Source organism: Poecilia reticulata, linkage group LG7 (genome assembly GCF_000633615.1).
Source record: "Poecilia reticulata strain Guanapo linkage group LG7, Guppy_female_1.0+MT, whole genome shotgun sequence".
Lineage (NCBI taxonomy): Eukaryota > Metazoa > Chordata > Actinopteri > Cyprinodontiformes > Poeciliidae > Poecilia > Poecilia reticulata.
Genome location: NC_024337.1, coordinates 28023213 through 28035838, shown reverse-complemented (window position 1 = coordinate 28035838; position 12626 = coordinate 28023213). Strand labels below are relative to the sequence as shown.

Here is a 12626-nt window from a genome sequence, read left to right as displayed (position 1 = left end):
CACACACACACACACACACACACACACACACACACGCACACACATTCATACACGTACTCCCTCCTTTTCCTTCCCTCCTTGTGTCCAGCAAGCCATTCTGGGCGGTGGTGTACGGTGGGTGGGTGGATCCGTGGGTGGTAGGTGGGGGTGTGGGGCGGAGAGAGCAGGCATTCACAGCAACATGCACTGGGAGATAACAATAGCTCCTCTGGGAGACCTGCAGATGCTACTAGTAGGGCGAACAGTGGAGGGGTCTTATCGCTACGCCAACATGAGCTGGGAAACTACTAAACAACACATGCATCCCACTGATTTGCTTTCACTCCTTCTTTCTGCTGCTTTCCGTGTTTTCCTGTGCCTCCCTTTCAGATTCCCCCTCCCTGTTTAGGAAATTTGACACTGTTCTGTTGCCAAACTTGGCAGCAGCACTGAGAAAAGATGCCTTTCCTGACAGAGGAAGTTCACTTCTTGGCACAGGAGGCGTCCTTGATCACGTCTCGTTATACACAATAGTCAAAGTAACGGAGATCCACCAGTTTCTAAGTCATGTTTTTTTTGTAAAATATCAACCTGCTGATTCTGTTTTCTGTTTAAGAACTACATATAATCAATGATATTAAAATATTTTTTAATAATTAAGATTTATTAATATTGTTTGCCTTCTTGCCAAAACCAGTCATTCATTTGCTGAGCAGGGCTGCAAGATAAAGTGAATACACAGAGCTGCAATATTTTTGCCTTACAGTACAATTTATGTATCATTTGGAGTCAACTCAGGGTTTTTTTTTGCAGTCTGTAAAGTTTGAAAGTATTTTCCAGATCTGGATAAGACTAGACAATAAGGAAAACATTTTTTATATTTCAAGACTTATGTCCCATTCCATTACCTGAAAGATCCATCCATCCATTACTTAATGGCAGCCATTACTTTAAAATATTTATAAAATTGAACTTTTAATCAGGAAAACACACACAAAAAACCATGTAAGTGTAAGACTTATACTATGTTGATATATTTGAAAGAAAATCTGTGGTATGAGAAAGAAACTGTACAATTCAGTACAGTAAATAAATTTGAGGATGTCAATAATTAATAAAAAAAACTAGGTAAAACTGTTTCATTATTTTCAACATGGAATACAGTTACTCCAGAAACAGCGTCGGTCTAAAGTTTTTTGGCATAGTTGCATGTAAAATAATTTGATGTTTTTTGTGACTTGTCTCGTCAGGCCTGTTAAAGATGCACTGGAACCCAGAGCATGCCCAGCCCCTCAGCCAGTGGCCCGAGCAGCACCTGGACGTCTCCTCCACCACCTCCTCTCCAGCCCACAAGGGGGATCTCTACTCCGGCCGCGGACGCAGCTCCTACAACTACGCCTGGGCCAACGACGACATCTCCGCCCTCACAGCCTCAAACCTCCTGAAGCGCTACGCTGAAAAGTACGCGGGTGTGTTGGACTCACCGTACGACCGGCCTCCTACGGTGGGAACGTACCCAGAGCCGGGGGCATTTGGGGGCCTTAACGGCCAGAAGACAGAGCTGGAGCCTTGGCCGCTCACACACAACGTTGATGGCTCTTATCCTTTGGTTCCTCCTGGAGGCCATGAGAGTCTTTCGAGCTCCAAGACTGTTGCCACATCTGCGGGCCTCCCTGGGGTGAGCAGCGTGTCAGTAGTCAACAGTAATCTGTCAGACTCGGCCTACAGTGGCAGCAGCTCCTGCAGCGGTTCAGGCGAGTATCCCTCCAGCTACAACGGCACCTATCTCTCCTCAGGGTTCTGTCCTCAGCCCAGTGCAGCACTTCCCCCCACCTCCCTTCACACTCTGCAACCCACACCCACTCTGGTGCCCAGCTACAGCCCCAACACACCAGTTTATAACTACCCACCCAGCACATACCCACCCCAGACTAGCCTTGCTCCCAGCTACAGTCATCCCTCCACAACGTACCTCCCCTCAGGTCTACCAGCTCCTACCCCTATCCCCTCCAGGCCCACAGTGGTTGGAGGCTCATACAGCTACCAGAGCGCCAACCTCGGAGCATCCGAGTCTGGAGGGACATTAAAGAGGAAGGCCTTTGAAATGGGCGTAGAGGAGGATGACAGTGGGGATCGATCACGGTACAGGAAGTACAGCTATGATGCCCTGAAGGCTGGAGGAACCTCTCCCTATGGAGTGAGTGAGAAAACAGAGTGCAGGGGAAATGGATTCAGCAGCTCAGGCAGCTCAGACCCTCAAACCTTCAAGTCCAGCAAGCCCTCCTCTCAGCCCCTGGTGTCTCCTCAGTATGGGGCCGGAGGGGAGTACAGTCCTCCTGCAGGCATGACGGGGGAGAACGGGGTGACGGAGCAGGGCTTCACCCAGCAACAGCACCGCCCCCAGTCACTCAAACGCCCTGCGTTGTGTTCTGCACCTATTGAAGCTATGAAGAGCCCAGACCCCCGACTGCTGGAGCTCATCAACGGAGAGTTGTTAGACTGCAGCCCTGCACTGCTCTGGACCGAACTGTTTGGGCTCACTCACGTCAAGGCTGCCCTGGAAGAGGACCTGCTGTGGCCCGTGTTACGGCCCAGCCCATTGGTGCGCCCGCCAAGAACCGTCCTGCTGTTTGGTCCCAGAGGAGGGGGGAAGACGACGCTGATTCGTTCGTTGGCCTCGCAGATGGGGGCTTCCTTCTACCGTGTGAGCGGACCTATGTTGGCATCTAAAGGGAAGCTCGAAGCAGAACACATTCTGGGTTCTCTGCTGCAGGTGGCAGGGGCTCGGCAACCCGCCGTGATTCTGCTCAGTCAGGTGGAAGCAATGGAGGAGGAGGAGGGGCTGAGGCAGATACTGCTGACAACTCTGGAGAAAATCCAGGTGGGGCCCACAGGTTTGGTTATTCTTGTGTGTGCCACTGGTAGGCCAGATCTCCTGCAGGACCCGGTCCACCGGAGCTTCGCCAAGAAGTATTATGTGAGCCTCCCTGACATGGGGATCCGTCAGCATGTCCTGCTGCAGGCGCTGACGCCTCAGGGTTGCACCCTGAGTGAGAGGGAGATGACCGCTGTGCTGCAGCGCACCGAGGGCTTCTCCGTGTGGGAGCTGCTGCAGCTGAGCCAGCAGGTGCTCTCCTCAGCATCTTCCCCGGCCGGAGCCATGCACGGCCTCACCACGTCCCCCAAAACTCCGGACTTTACAGATTTTGAGAATGCCTTTTGCAAGGTGCGCCCACACACCACCACAAAGGACCTGGACACTTGTATAGAGTGGAGCAAGATGTACAGCCACTGAGAAAGCAGCTAGTCACCGTACTCGGACTGCACTACGACCCTGTTTTTGCTTCGGCATTTTAAAGCCTTGGGGATATTTTGTTGTTGTTTCCTAATTACTGATTATGCAGCCAAAAGAGCCAGAGAATCTCGACGGTAAGGGCAGCGCTGATAAAGTTATTTCACTGGCAGGAACCTGACACGGTATACTGTTTGTTTTGCCCAGAACACTGATAATATTTGATGTTTTCCCAAAGAAAAAGTGAGGTGAACGGGTTTTAGTCATTTGGCCAACAGGGGAAATCGGAGGGGTGTCTCGATTAGCCTGGGTCCAGGACAAAATCAGTTATTTGTTGCTAGGCGATGTGGTCCAACATTATGGATAATCAGGGTTTGGAAAATCCGCCCTTTGGCTGCTACTCTCAGGATCCTATTTATTACCAATCCACTTCCATGTTATCCTACAGTCAATGTAGTCATAGGATTGTCGCTCAAAGGGCTTGGGATCAGCAACACTTCAGCAACTTTTTTTTTTTACCAAAAACGTGACAAACCAAATACATAATAATAATAATAATAATAATAATAATAATAATAATAATAATAATAATAATAATAATAATAATAATAATAATAATTAAAAAAAAGCACTGATAATTTCTCAAAACTGACTAGTAGTAACAAAGTAAAAATTGCAGCATGTTGATATTCACAATAGCTTTTTTACCAAACTATGACACAAAAACCTTCTCGGAGAAAACAAGTGAAGCTGGGCCTCCTTTGTCCTGGAATACAGCTGTTGAAGTGGAGTGTTTTTATGTTTCGTTGCAGAACCACTTCTCGTGCTTCACCCATCTAATCACCAACTGCGCTGTGCTTATAGTAAATATAGTACGATGAACCCAAAACCTGCTTCACGATTCACATTCCTCATCAGGTTCAGTTTCCCACCTGCAGAACAACACCTGCGCATTCAGCTTGTCCCACATCGTGTTGGTTTTCCTGCCTCCGTTCCTCCTGTGTTTTTTTTGGGGGGGTTTTTTCCTTGTATTATGTGATATTGTTTGAAATGCTCAGGAAGAATTTCTTTACCTCAGAAATATGAAATAAAGAATGTATGTAATCTTAGGGTCTTAGATGAGAGTGAGATAGAAGAGCGAGGAGGACCGTGACAGTCTCGTGAAAAACCCACTGCGGCTGGGCTTGTACCTCAGCAGAGAAACTTGAATATTCTACAAAGAGTAACATTGAATGTAATTCAGGTATTTCAAAGGATATTTGATGCCATAAATCCATGTATTATTATATATGAATATATAAATACTTTTTTTTTCGTTTGTTTCAGTTCTTTTACCATTTATTTTTTAATGTAGTTTATGGTGAAGTGATGATTGTCTTTGAGAAATGTAGAAAACAGAAAATATTTCTTCTTTTGTTGGACAAACTGCTGGGAAATGCACCGTTTGGTGTTTTCCTCACACATCTACACACACAGACGTCATTTATCAGCAAACCTTGGCAAACGTGTAAAACCCCTTAAAATAATTTATTCTACTAGCTTTAAGTCGCAGAAATACATTTCGAAACATCCAATCTAAAAACCTCCCAAATTTGTCAACTTTTTTAAGTTGATTGGAGTTTTTATGAAGTTTGAGATAAAACTCTTTTAACCTGGAATTGTCCTATATAAAACCTCTATGTTCATGAGGTAACAATCCCATCAGTTGTTTGATTTTCATTAAATTTCCTGTCAATATGGGCTCCTTGTGTAAATATTAGCTTACTTAAAAAAGGGACTCATTTTTAATGTTTTCATTTTTTATTATTGGGCTCTTGGGTGGATGAGGACTCATACGCATTTTGCCACCATAACAACAGCTAGATGCTTCCCTCACACCAAATGGCTCCTTAGGAGGTCAGTAAACATGTGGACTTGTATTAACCCTTTAACTGGAGCTGTTTCTTTGGTCAGATGAGACAAAGATTGTGCTGGAAAGAAATAAACACTCTCGGTGGGTCCGGTGCAAAAAATATTAAGAGGCCTTAAAGTATGACGGAGGATCAGTGATGCTGTGGGTCTCTTGTTTGAGTGCATGGAATCACCAGGAGCCTATAGTAAAATATTGATTTATTTTAAGGCTTTTTGCACATTTTTACCAGGCGTGCCAAGGAATCTGACCGCAACTGTAAGTTTGTTCTGTGTTGTGGTTCTAAATTGTATTTCTAAATTCAATAAATAAATAAACACAGAACCAACCCCAATGCACTGACAGTCATCATCTGAACCCAAAACTTGATTAAAATTACTTAAAATATCAACCCCAACTAGTAGTTCAGACCAAGGTGTTGCATGTGGCTTTCGGTACATCTCAAAGATTATTTACAATTATTCTGTGCATAAGCCGGCATGTAGACAATCCAGCAATATATCTCCTTTTAGACGCCGGGAAAAAACCCAGTCAACGTTCTGCAGGCAAAGCGGCTTGTAAGTTTCAGGATGATGTAATATTTCCCTATCCTTCATCCCTCCCTCTGTCGCTCCATCCCCATCATTCTTTTTTTTTTTTTCTTTTCCCAAATACAATCTCATTAAAGTGGATTGCCCCCGGCCACAGGCCCCAGTGACCATGTGGCGTTGAATCTCCTCCCCATCGTCCCTCCTCCTCCCTTTCTACTTCCCGTATTCTGATTTCTCCGGAGTGGAAGTGGACTGATTGATGCCCGGCAATCCTATATCTCAGAGCAGCCTTCCCTCACCAGCTGGTGGCTTCGGCCAGATCAATCAGAGTGACCCCCACTGTTTTGGAAATTAAAAAAAAAAAAAAAAAAAAACACTTTTCCACAATTGCTCACATTAAATTACAGAAATGAAATCACTTCCTTCTCTCTGTCGACAGTTTGTCCACCAAAACAAGCTTTTATTTTGTCCACTTCTAATCTGCCCACCGCAGTAACTTTTTCTCTTGGTTATTGTACATTTTCTGTGACCATTTCTACCTCATTTTTGCAGCATATTGTACATGAAAATATTTATTTCATGTCGTTTTATTTGATGTCTGTTTTAAAAATGATAATGATGTTTCTTGAACTGTAATAGTCTACCTCAGAAAAGACTGTATTTTAAGAGAAGAGTATCACACAATATTAAACAGAATTTGTCAATATTGCAACGCGGCTGTTTATTTAGATCACACTCACAAGGTCTCTGCTTTTCTTAGGCTTACTTTACCTGGTTATATATGTTTCATTGATTAGTTTTAATTTTATCTATGCTGAAAAAACAAACATTTCTTTTGCTTTTTTGTCACTTTTTTGTTTCAGATCATCAAGCAAAAATGACATTTTTTTTTCATTTATAAACAAAAACAGCTATCCAAACCAACTTGGCCCTTTGTTTAATAGTAATCTACTTGACATAAAGTCTTTGCTATAACTGCTGTTGAGTTTCTTATATTCCTGTTGAGGAATTTTGCCCGACTCTGTTCTGCAGAATTGTATCATTTCAGCTTCAGTAGGGAGTTTTCAAGCATGAACTGCCTCTTTAACATCAGATCACAGCATCTCAATCAGATTTAAGTCCAGACTTTGACTAGGCCACTCTAAAATTTTCATTTCTTAGTCATTCAAGGTGGGATTTCCAGCTGAATAACCTAAAAGTGTTTGAGCTTTGGGTAACAAACTGATGTCTGGCGATTCTGGTAAAGGCAGAATTTATGGTTCTGTCAGAAACGGCATGTCGTGAAGCAAGAAAACTGTCGTAGACAGTTACTTCTCACCCCAAACTTCTCATGAAGCTCTTTTTCTAAAATGTTGCTAGTTTTGAACCAGATGTAATGCACACCTACAGAAAGTTCCAGCTGATATTTTTCCAAAAGCCTTTGGCCGATTGAAATAATTATTTGGGGCTATTTTCCGCCTCGTGTTGTAGGTTTTCTTCTTGCAACTCTCACAAACATCCCATTTTTATCCAATTTATTTTCTACTGATAAAAATGAACATTTATCTCAAGTGAGGCCTGCAGTGCTTCAGATGTTTCTTGTATGACCTCCTGAGGTGTCAATGTGCTGAAAGAGTAACATGGTAGAACTTCAGCACTCTTTTTGTACATGGACACAGTCTCACTGTCATTCGCTGGATTCCTTAAAAATGACCTCGTAACACTTTCAATAACAATGTTAGTGACTTTATTCCTCCTCTGTTCTTCAATTAATGCTTTCTGAGATGTTTTAGCCTTTTTCATGTTGTCAGACCGGTTCTACTGAAGTAATATTTTAATTCTACATCTAGACGAAATCTACATCTAGATTTTGTCTAGATCAGATCTGGAATAAATCAGGTCTAGGCGTGGCTACTGAAACTGAAACTAAGAATTGATATCAACTGAAAAGTGCTTTTTCTTATTTATTCAGGTTCTTTATCAGATGTAAACAAAAAATATTTCAGTATTTTAAATATTTAGGTTTGTAGGATTAAAAACATTAAACCCCTAAAAGTATTGTATTTTAGAGTTTTACACATGCCAAAAGTTATATAAGTTATATTTTGGTGTAAATCAGTGTTGGATGAATTTTAACAGGGTATTCATTGAATGATAAAGGTGCAGACAGAAAACTGCCTTGCTTTGTGCTTCTGTGTGCAAATCATTTTGCCGACCTGTGAGGACTTGCACTTCATGTTCGTATCTGTGCATGTGTATGTGTGTGTGTGTGTGTGCGTGTGTGTGTGTGCTAATGCTGGAGCTTCCAGAGCGGCCACGGAAGCAGCACTGGCGTGGCCCCCGAGGCTGCGGGGCCCGGCACCAGAACGCAGAGGTCCTTCATCCCTGTCACTGTCTGTAAACAACAGCTCGTCCCAGCGGCCTGCCCTCTGCGCTATTTCTGTTCCTTCCTGACATCTTTCAAAGACTCAAAACTAACTGAGAGTTGTGAAATAAATCTAAGCAAAGTAGTGAAAGTTCAGCCGAAGCACGACACGGGGTACATTGCTGCAGAGCTGCAGCTCCAAACATCTGCGCCTGCGAATATCCCGGCAGAACAGTGGTGCTGAGGGTGCTAATGACAAAAGTAATTAATTGTCTAATAATGATGCATTGCTGTGGTATAATCGCAACCTTGTGCAGCAGTTGCCCTTCATCCTCTAGTGAAGGATAATGGCTTTTGCAGCTGTTTGAGAATTCGTCCCATCTTTTTCTGCAGCTATTTACAGAATCGGTTGAACAGCAGAGCCTCGTTTGGGCCAAAACGTGACAGACGACAAGGAAAAAAAATGTTTCAAATTATAGTTGCAGGTATTAAATGCAAGTAAGAAAAAATAAATAAAAAATGCCAGTGGGAAATTTTATATACATTCATCAGAGGGAAAAAATAAAATAAATGTGGGGCTTTTTATAACTCATTTTAGTTTGACCAAGATGGAACTTGAGTGAAATTTAATAACATGAATATATATATTTTTAATGCCAAATGTTTGTTTCTAACCATTTTTTCCAGTGCCTTTATTTTTGTTTTATTTAATATGGATGCACAGAATTGAATGTATTGTGGATTTGATCTATTCTATGCAGAGTCAAGAAGCTTAAATGCATTGTAGCCCATTAGGTGTTTTTTTGTTTGTTTGTTTCCAGACACATTTATCTTAGATTTTCGCTATAATATTTGATAATATTTTAAAAAGTGTCTCTTAGACCTTGCACAATGTGCACAGGCTGTTTCCAACAATTTATAAGTTTTGGCATCATACTGACTAAATTAGGTTTAATTATAGTAGAGCTTGTTTAATGTTGCTGGTTTCCTGCCACAAATGTGAGTTTTTAGCTCAGGCTGTAAAAACCCACAGAGCTGTGTGGTCAGGGCAGTCAGTGTTTGGGATCACTGTCCTGTTTGCTGTTGGCTTTAGCACAGAGGAAGCTAAATAACATTAAGATCCTGGTATTATCCTTACTGTAGCACTATTGAAATGTTTAGCTGGATCTGTGGCAGGAAACCAGCAAATTTAAATAAACTCTTACCAATTCCTCCAAGAAGAATGGTCAAATGTCTATCTACACAAGGACCGTCCTCATGGTGGAAAATCTTGTTTGGTTTCTCTGCTAAAGCTGATATTTTATTTTTGAGCAATTTTGAGTGGATACGAGAAAACTCTGAAATTAAGAAATCATTTCTGGAGAGACTTTAGTTTTTAGAAGTTGTTCAATACATTTGTTTCAAAGTATTTGCTTTAATGGATCCACATTAAAGCCCAAAACTAGTAGGACGTCCACATACATAATGCAAATGGATTTAACTATTTCACCAGCATTTTGCAGAGTTATTTTAATGATGAGGCAGCTGAAGTCTAACATTGGTTTAAAACTGAGATTACCTTAAGATATTTATGAAAACCTCTTTAAAATACTTTGACAGTGTAACAGAAGCAGCTGGATTTGGTTTCACTTTCAGTAAATGACAAAAAAAAACACTTTGTCCCTTTTTTTTGTCCCAAAGTGAGTCCTGTCCTCCAGGAAGTCAATCATTTTTCTTCTCCCTGCTGATTGGAGGTAATTAGGCGAGCAGGGTTTGTAATTGGATAATAAAAGATGCTAATGAGTCGCCGTCCTATTTACTCAGGCTGCGGCTCTGAATAGCAGGACACGGCTCAGCCACACTTTTACCTTGGCGAATATCAAAGGACACTTCCGTATAATTCAGCATTATTTACACACGTTGTCATTTGCTTGCTTGTGAGTGAATTTGCACCATAGCTGCTCTCCTGGTTGCGGATATTCTTGATTGTGTCAGTTTAAACAGCTGTTAGCAAGCACTCAACCTAAATTTCTGCTGCTCACATTGAACACATGCAGGAAGTGTTTCTGTCAGGGACCAAAAAACCTGAATGTTATTTATGGCAACAACCTTCACAAAGGAAAAAAAAAAAGTCACTGTCTGAATCTCATTTCACAGCGACACAGTCCTCCTCTCTACCTTTGGCCTTCCATTGTGCGGGCCTTGACGCTGACAAGGTTGACATCAGAGGAGAGCTCTGACACCGGGTGAGTTAGGACTGCCAGCTGTTAGCAATCAAATCTATTTTGAAGTCAGGGACACACAGACCCCCAGGGCCAAAGTAGCAACCAGTCCGGCCCCTCACCCTCCGCTAACGCAGCCTGCAACCTCCCCGCCCCTGGTCCTGCAGATAGCAGGCACAGCTGTATTGGTTCCAGATGTAGGGAGGACTCTTTACCTAGCAACATGCGGAAAATGGTGGGACTTCTGCACAGGTTTGCCTTAATGAAACGAGGACAACGATGTGAACAAGTAGCTGAAATTCTTCAGAAATCACCTAAATAGATCTAGCAATTAAAAATAAATCTGACAAATGTTGTTAAAAAAATCTCTTAAGGTTTTATTAGGTTTTTCCTCTGGATTGTTTAAAAATTACATATTCCCCTCTGGTTTCCTTCCAGAATAATAAACCCATTTATGATCAACATAAAAAAAAGAAACTATAGTAAACATAATCTGTCTCAGACGGAGAGCTCCATCCTCTGCAGCTGCATTGTTTCTGCGCTGCTCCATCAAAACTCGCAGGAAATTAGATCTGACAGGTGGAATGTCCTTGCAGAAGGACTTGGGGCCGCCCCCCTCTCCCACAAGACTAAAATGTGATCACAAAATAAATAAATAGTAAACAGATACATGGGAGAATAAACAGATAATGTCCAACAGCAATTAAAACTGTATCCTCAGGGGACGGCTGCAGCAGAGACAGATGTTGACCGAGGCGGTTCCAAAGAACTGATCTGATTTCAGGTTTAACGCCGCAACGTCAAACTTACCATTTTTGATGCAAGTTTATCTAAGGCCTTGGCCTCCTTAAGAGTGTTGGTACTTTCCTCAGAAACATTAATTAAGGAACCACATTGGTGTAAAAAGTATTTGCTCTCTTCTGTTTTTGCTTCCTCTCCCACCCCCCTCACACTGAAACGTTTCAGGTCATCAGATTGATTTGAATATCAGACAAACAAACTTTTTTTTGAAAATGATTTATGCCAAGTACTGAGAGAAAGAACAACAGCAAAGCAGCCCAGATCATCACACTACCACCGCCATATTTGACTGAAAAGTTAGAAAGTTTGTGTTTGTTTGGCAAATGTAGCACAGGCCTTTGTGTTTTCTTCATTTGCTCTACTCTCGGGTCTCTGCCATACAGGTCAACATTACCAAGCCTCTCTTTCTGGTTGTTGAATCTTGAAAACTGACCTTAAGAGAGTTAAGTGAGGTCTGCAGCACATTAGATGTTGTTCTGGATTCTTCTCTCATTTTCTGGATGAGTTGTCAATGTGGTCATTTTGAAGTAAGCTGAGGCCCTCAAAACCTTAGAAATGACTTTGTAAATCTTTCCACTCTGATAGATGCTATCTACTTTGTTCTTCATCTACCACAGGCTTTCTTTAGGCCTTGGCATGATGCTTTAAAGTCTACTTCACATTGTCAAACAGGTTCTAGCTAATTGACTTTTCTCCATCTCAGAGATTAACAGTAAAAAGAAAGAAAAAAAGGATGTGAAATTAAGGATTAAAAGACAGAACATTTATTGGAATTTACTCAAAATGGCATTTTGGTCTATTGGTAAAGTTTTTCTGTTGGTCTGAAACATTCAAGGTTAAGCAACCGGGTTTTTTCTCACCACTGCATGTTGCTAAATACATTTTCCGCAAATAAATTGATATTCCTTTAAAAAAAAAAAACAGTAAAGACAAACATTTTTTTTAGTGTTTTAGAATGCATACCAGAGGTGCCAGTTTGTTTATAATAATTGAGAACAAAAGCATAAAGTGTCAACTATGACCAATTCTTTACATGCGTTGGTCATGTTCCTAATTTAATCATTCTAAAGAAATGGAAACTTGCTGTTAAACTTCAGTGGCTAATTTATTGCATACAAGGTAACCTGAAGATTACCATATGTGTTGTTCAAACTAATATCAAACATATGGTGAATACTAGTACTATAATTAATTCAATCAAAGTAAATATGGCTCTAGAAAGGATGACTTAAAAAAGTACAAAAGATGAAACCGCAGACAGCCAAATACAGATTCATCTATTTTTAAGTTTAGTCAAACTACTGTTTGCTGATTTGCAATGTGAATATTTTTGAAAGTGTTAAGTAGACCTAATGAATCATGATTTGATTTTTAAACAACAACAACAACAACAACAACAACAACAACAACAACAACAAAAAACAGCAATATGATGCGTAGTATTTACATTGATGCACACAATTTGTAAACCTCAGCCAACACAGCAGCCTCAGCCATACAAGGGCAAAACCCAGGCTGAGGGCCTGAGGTGGCCCCTGAGGAATCCTCATCTGGCCTTCAAAACAACTTC

The 12626-nt window shown here is 41.5% G+C and overlaps 1 protein-coding gene across 2 annotated transcripts in view; it reads left to right on the top strand.

Moving 5' to 3' along the window:
- The window catches only part of fignl2 (fidgetin like 2), an 18363-nt gene extending 11941 nt beyond the window's left edge, over positions 1-6422 (top strand). For both annotated transcript variants that reach the window (XM_008413569.2, XM_008413570.2), the window contains exon 3: positions 1230-6422. In XM_008413569.2, the coding sequence (XP_008411791.1) occupies positions 1230-3274 (2045 nt within the window). In that variant the 3' untranslated portion in view covers positions 3275-6422. The remainder of the gene's footprint in view (positions 1-1229) is intronic.
- Positions 6423-12626: the final 6204 nt, after the last annotated feature.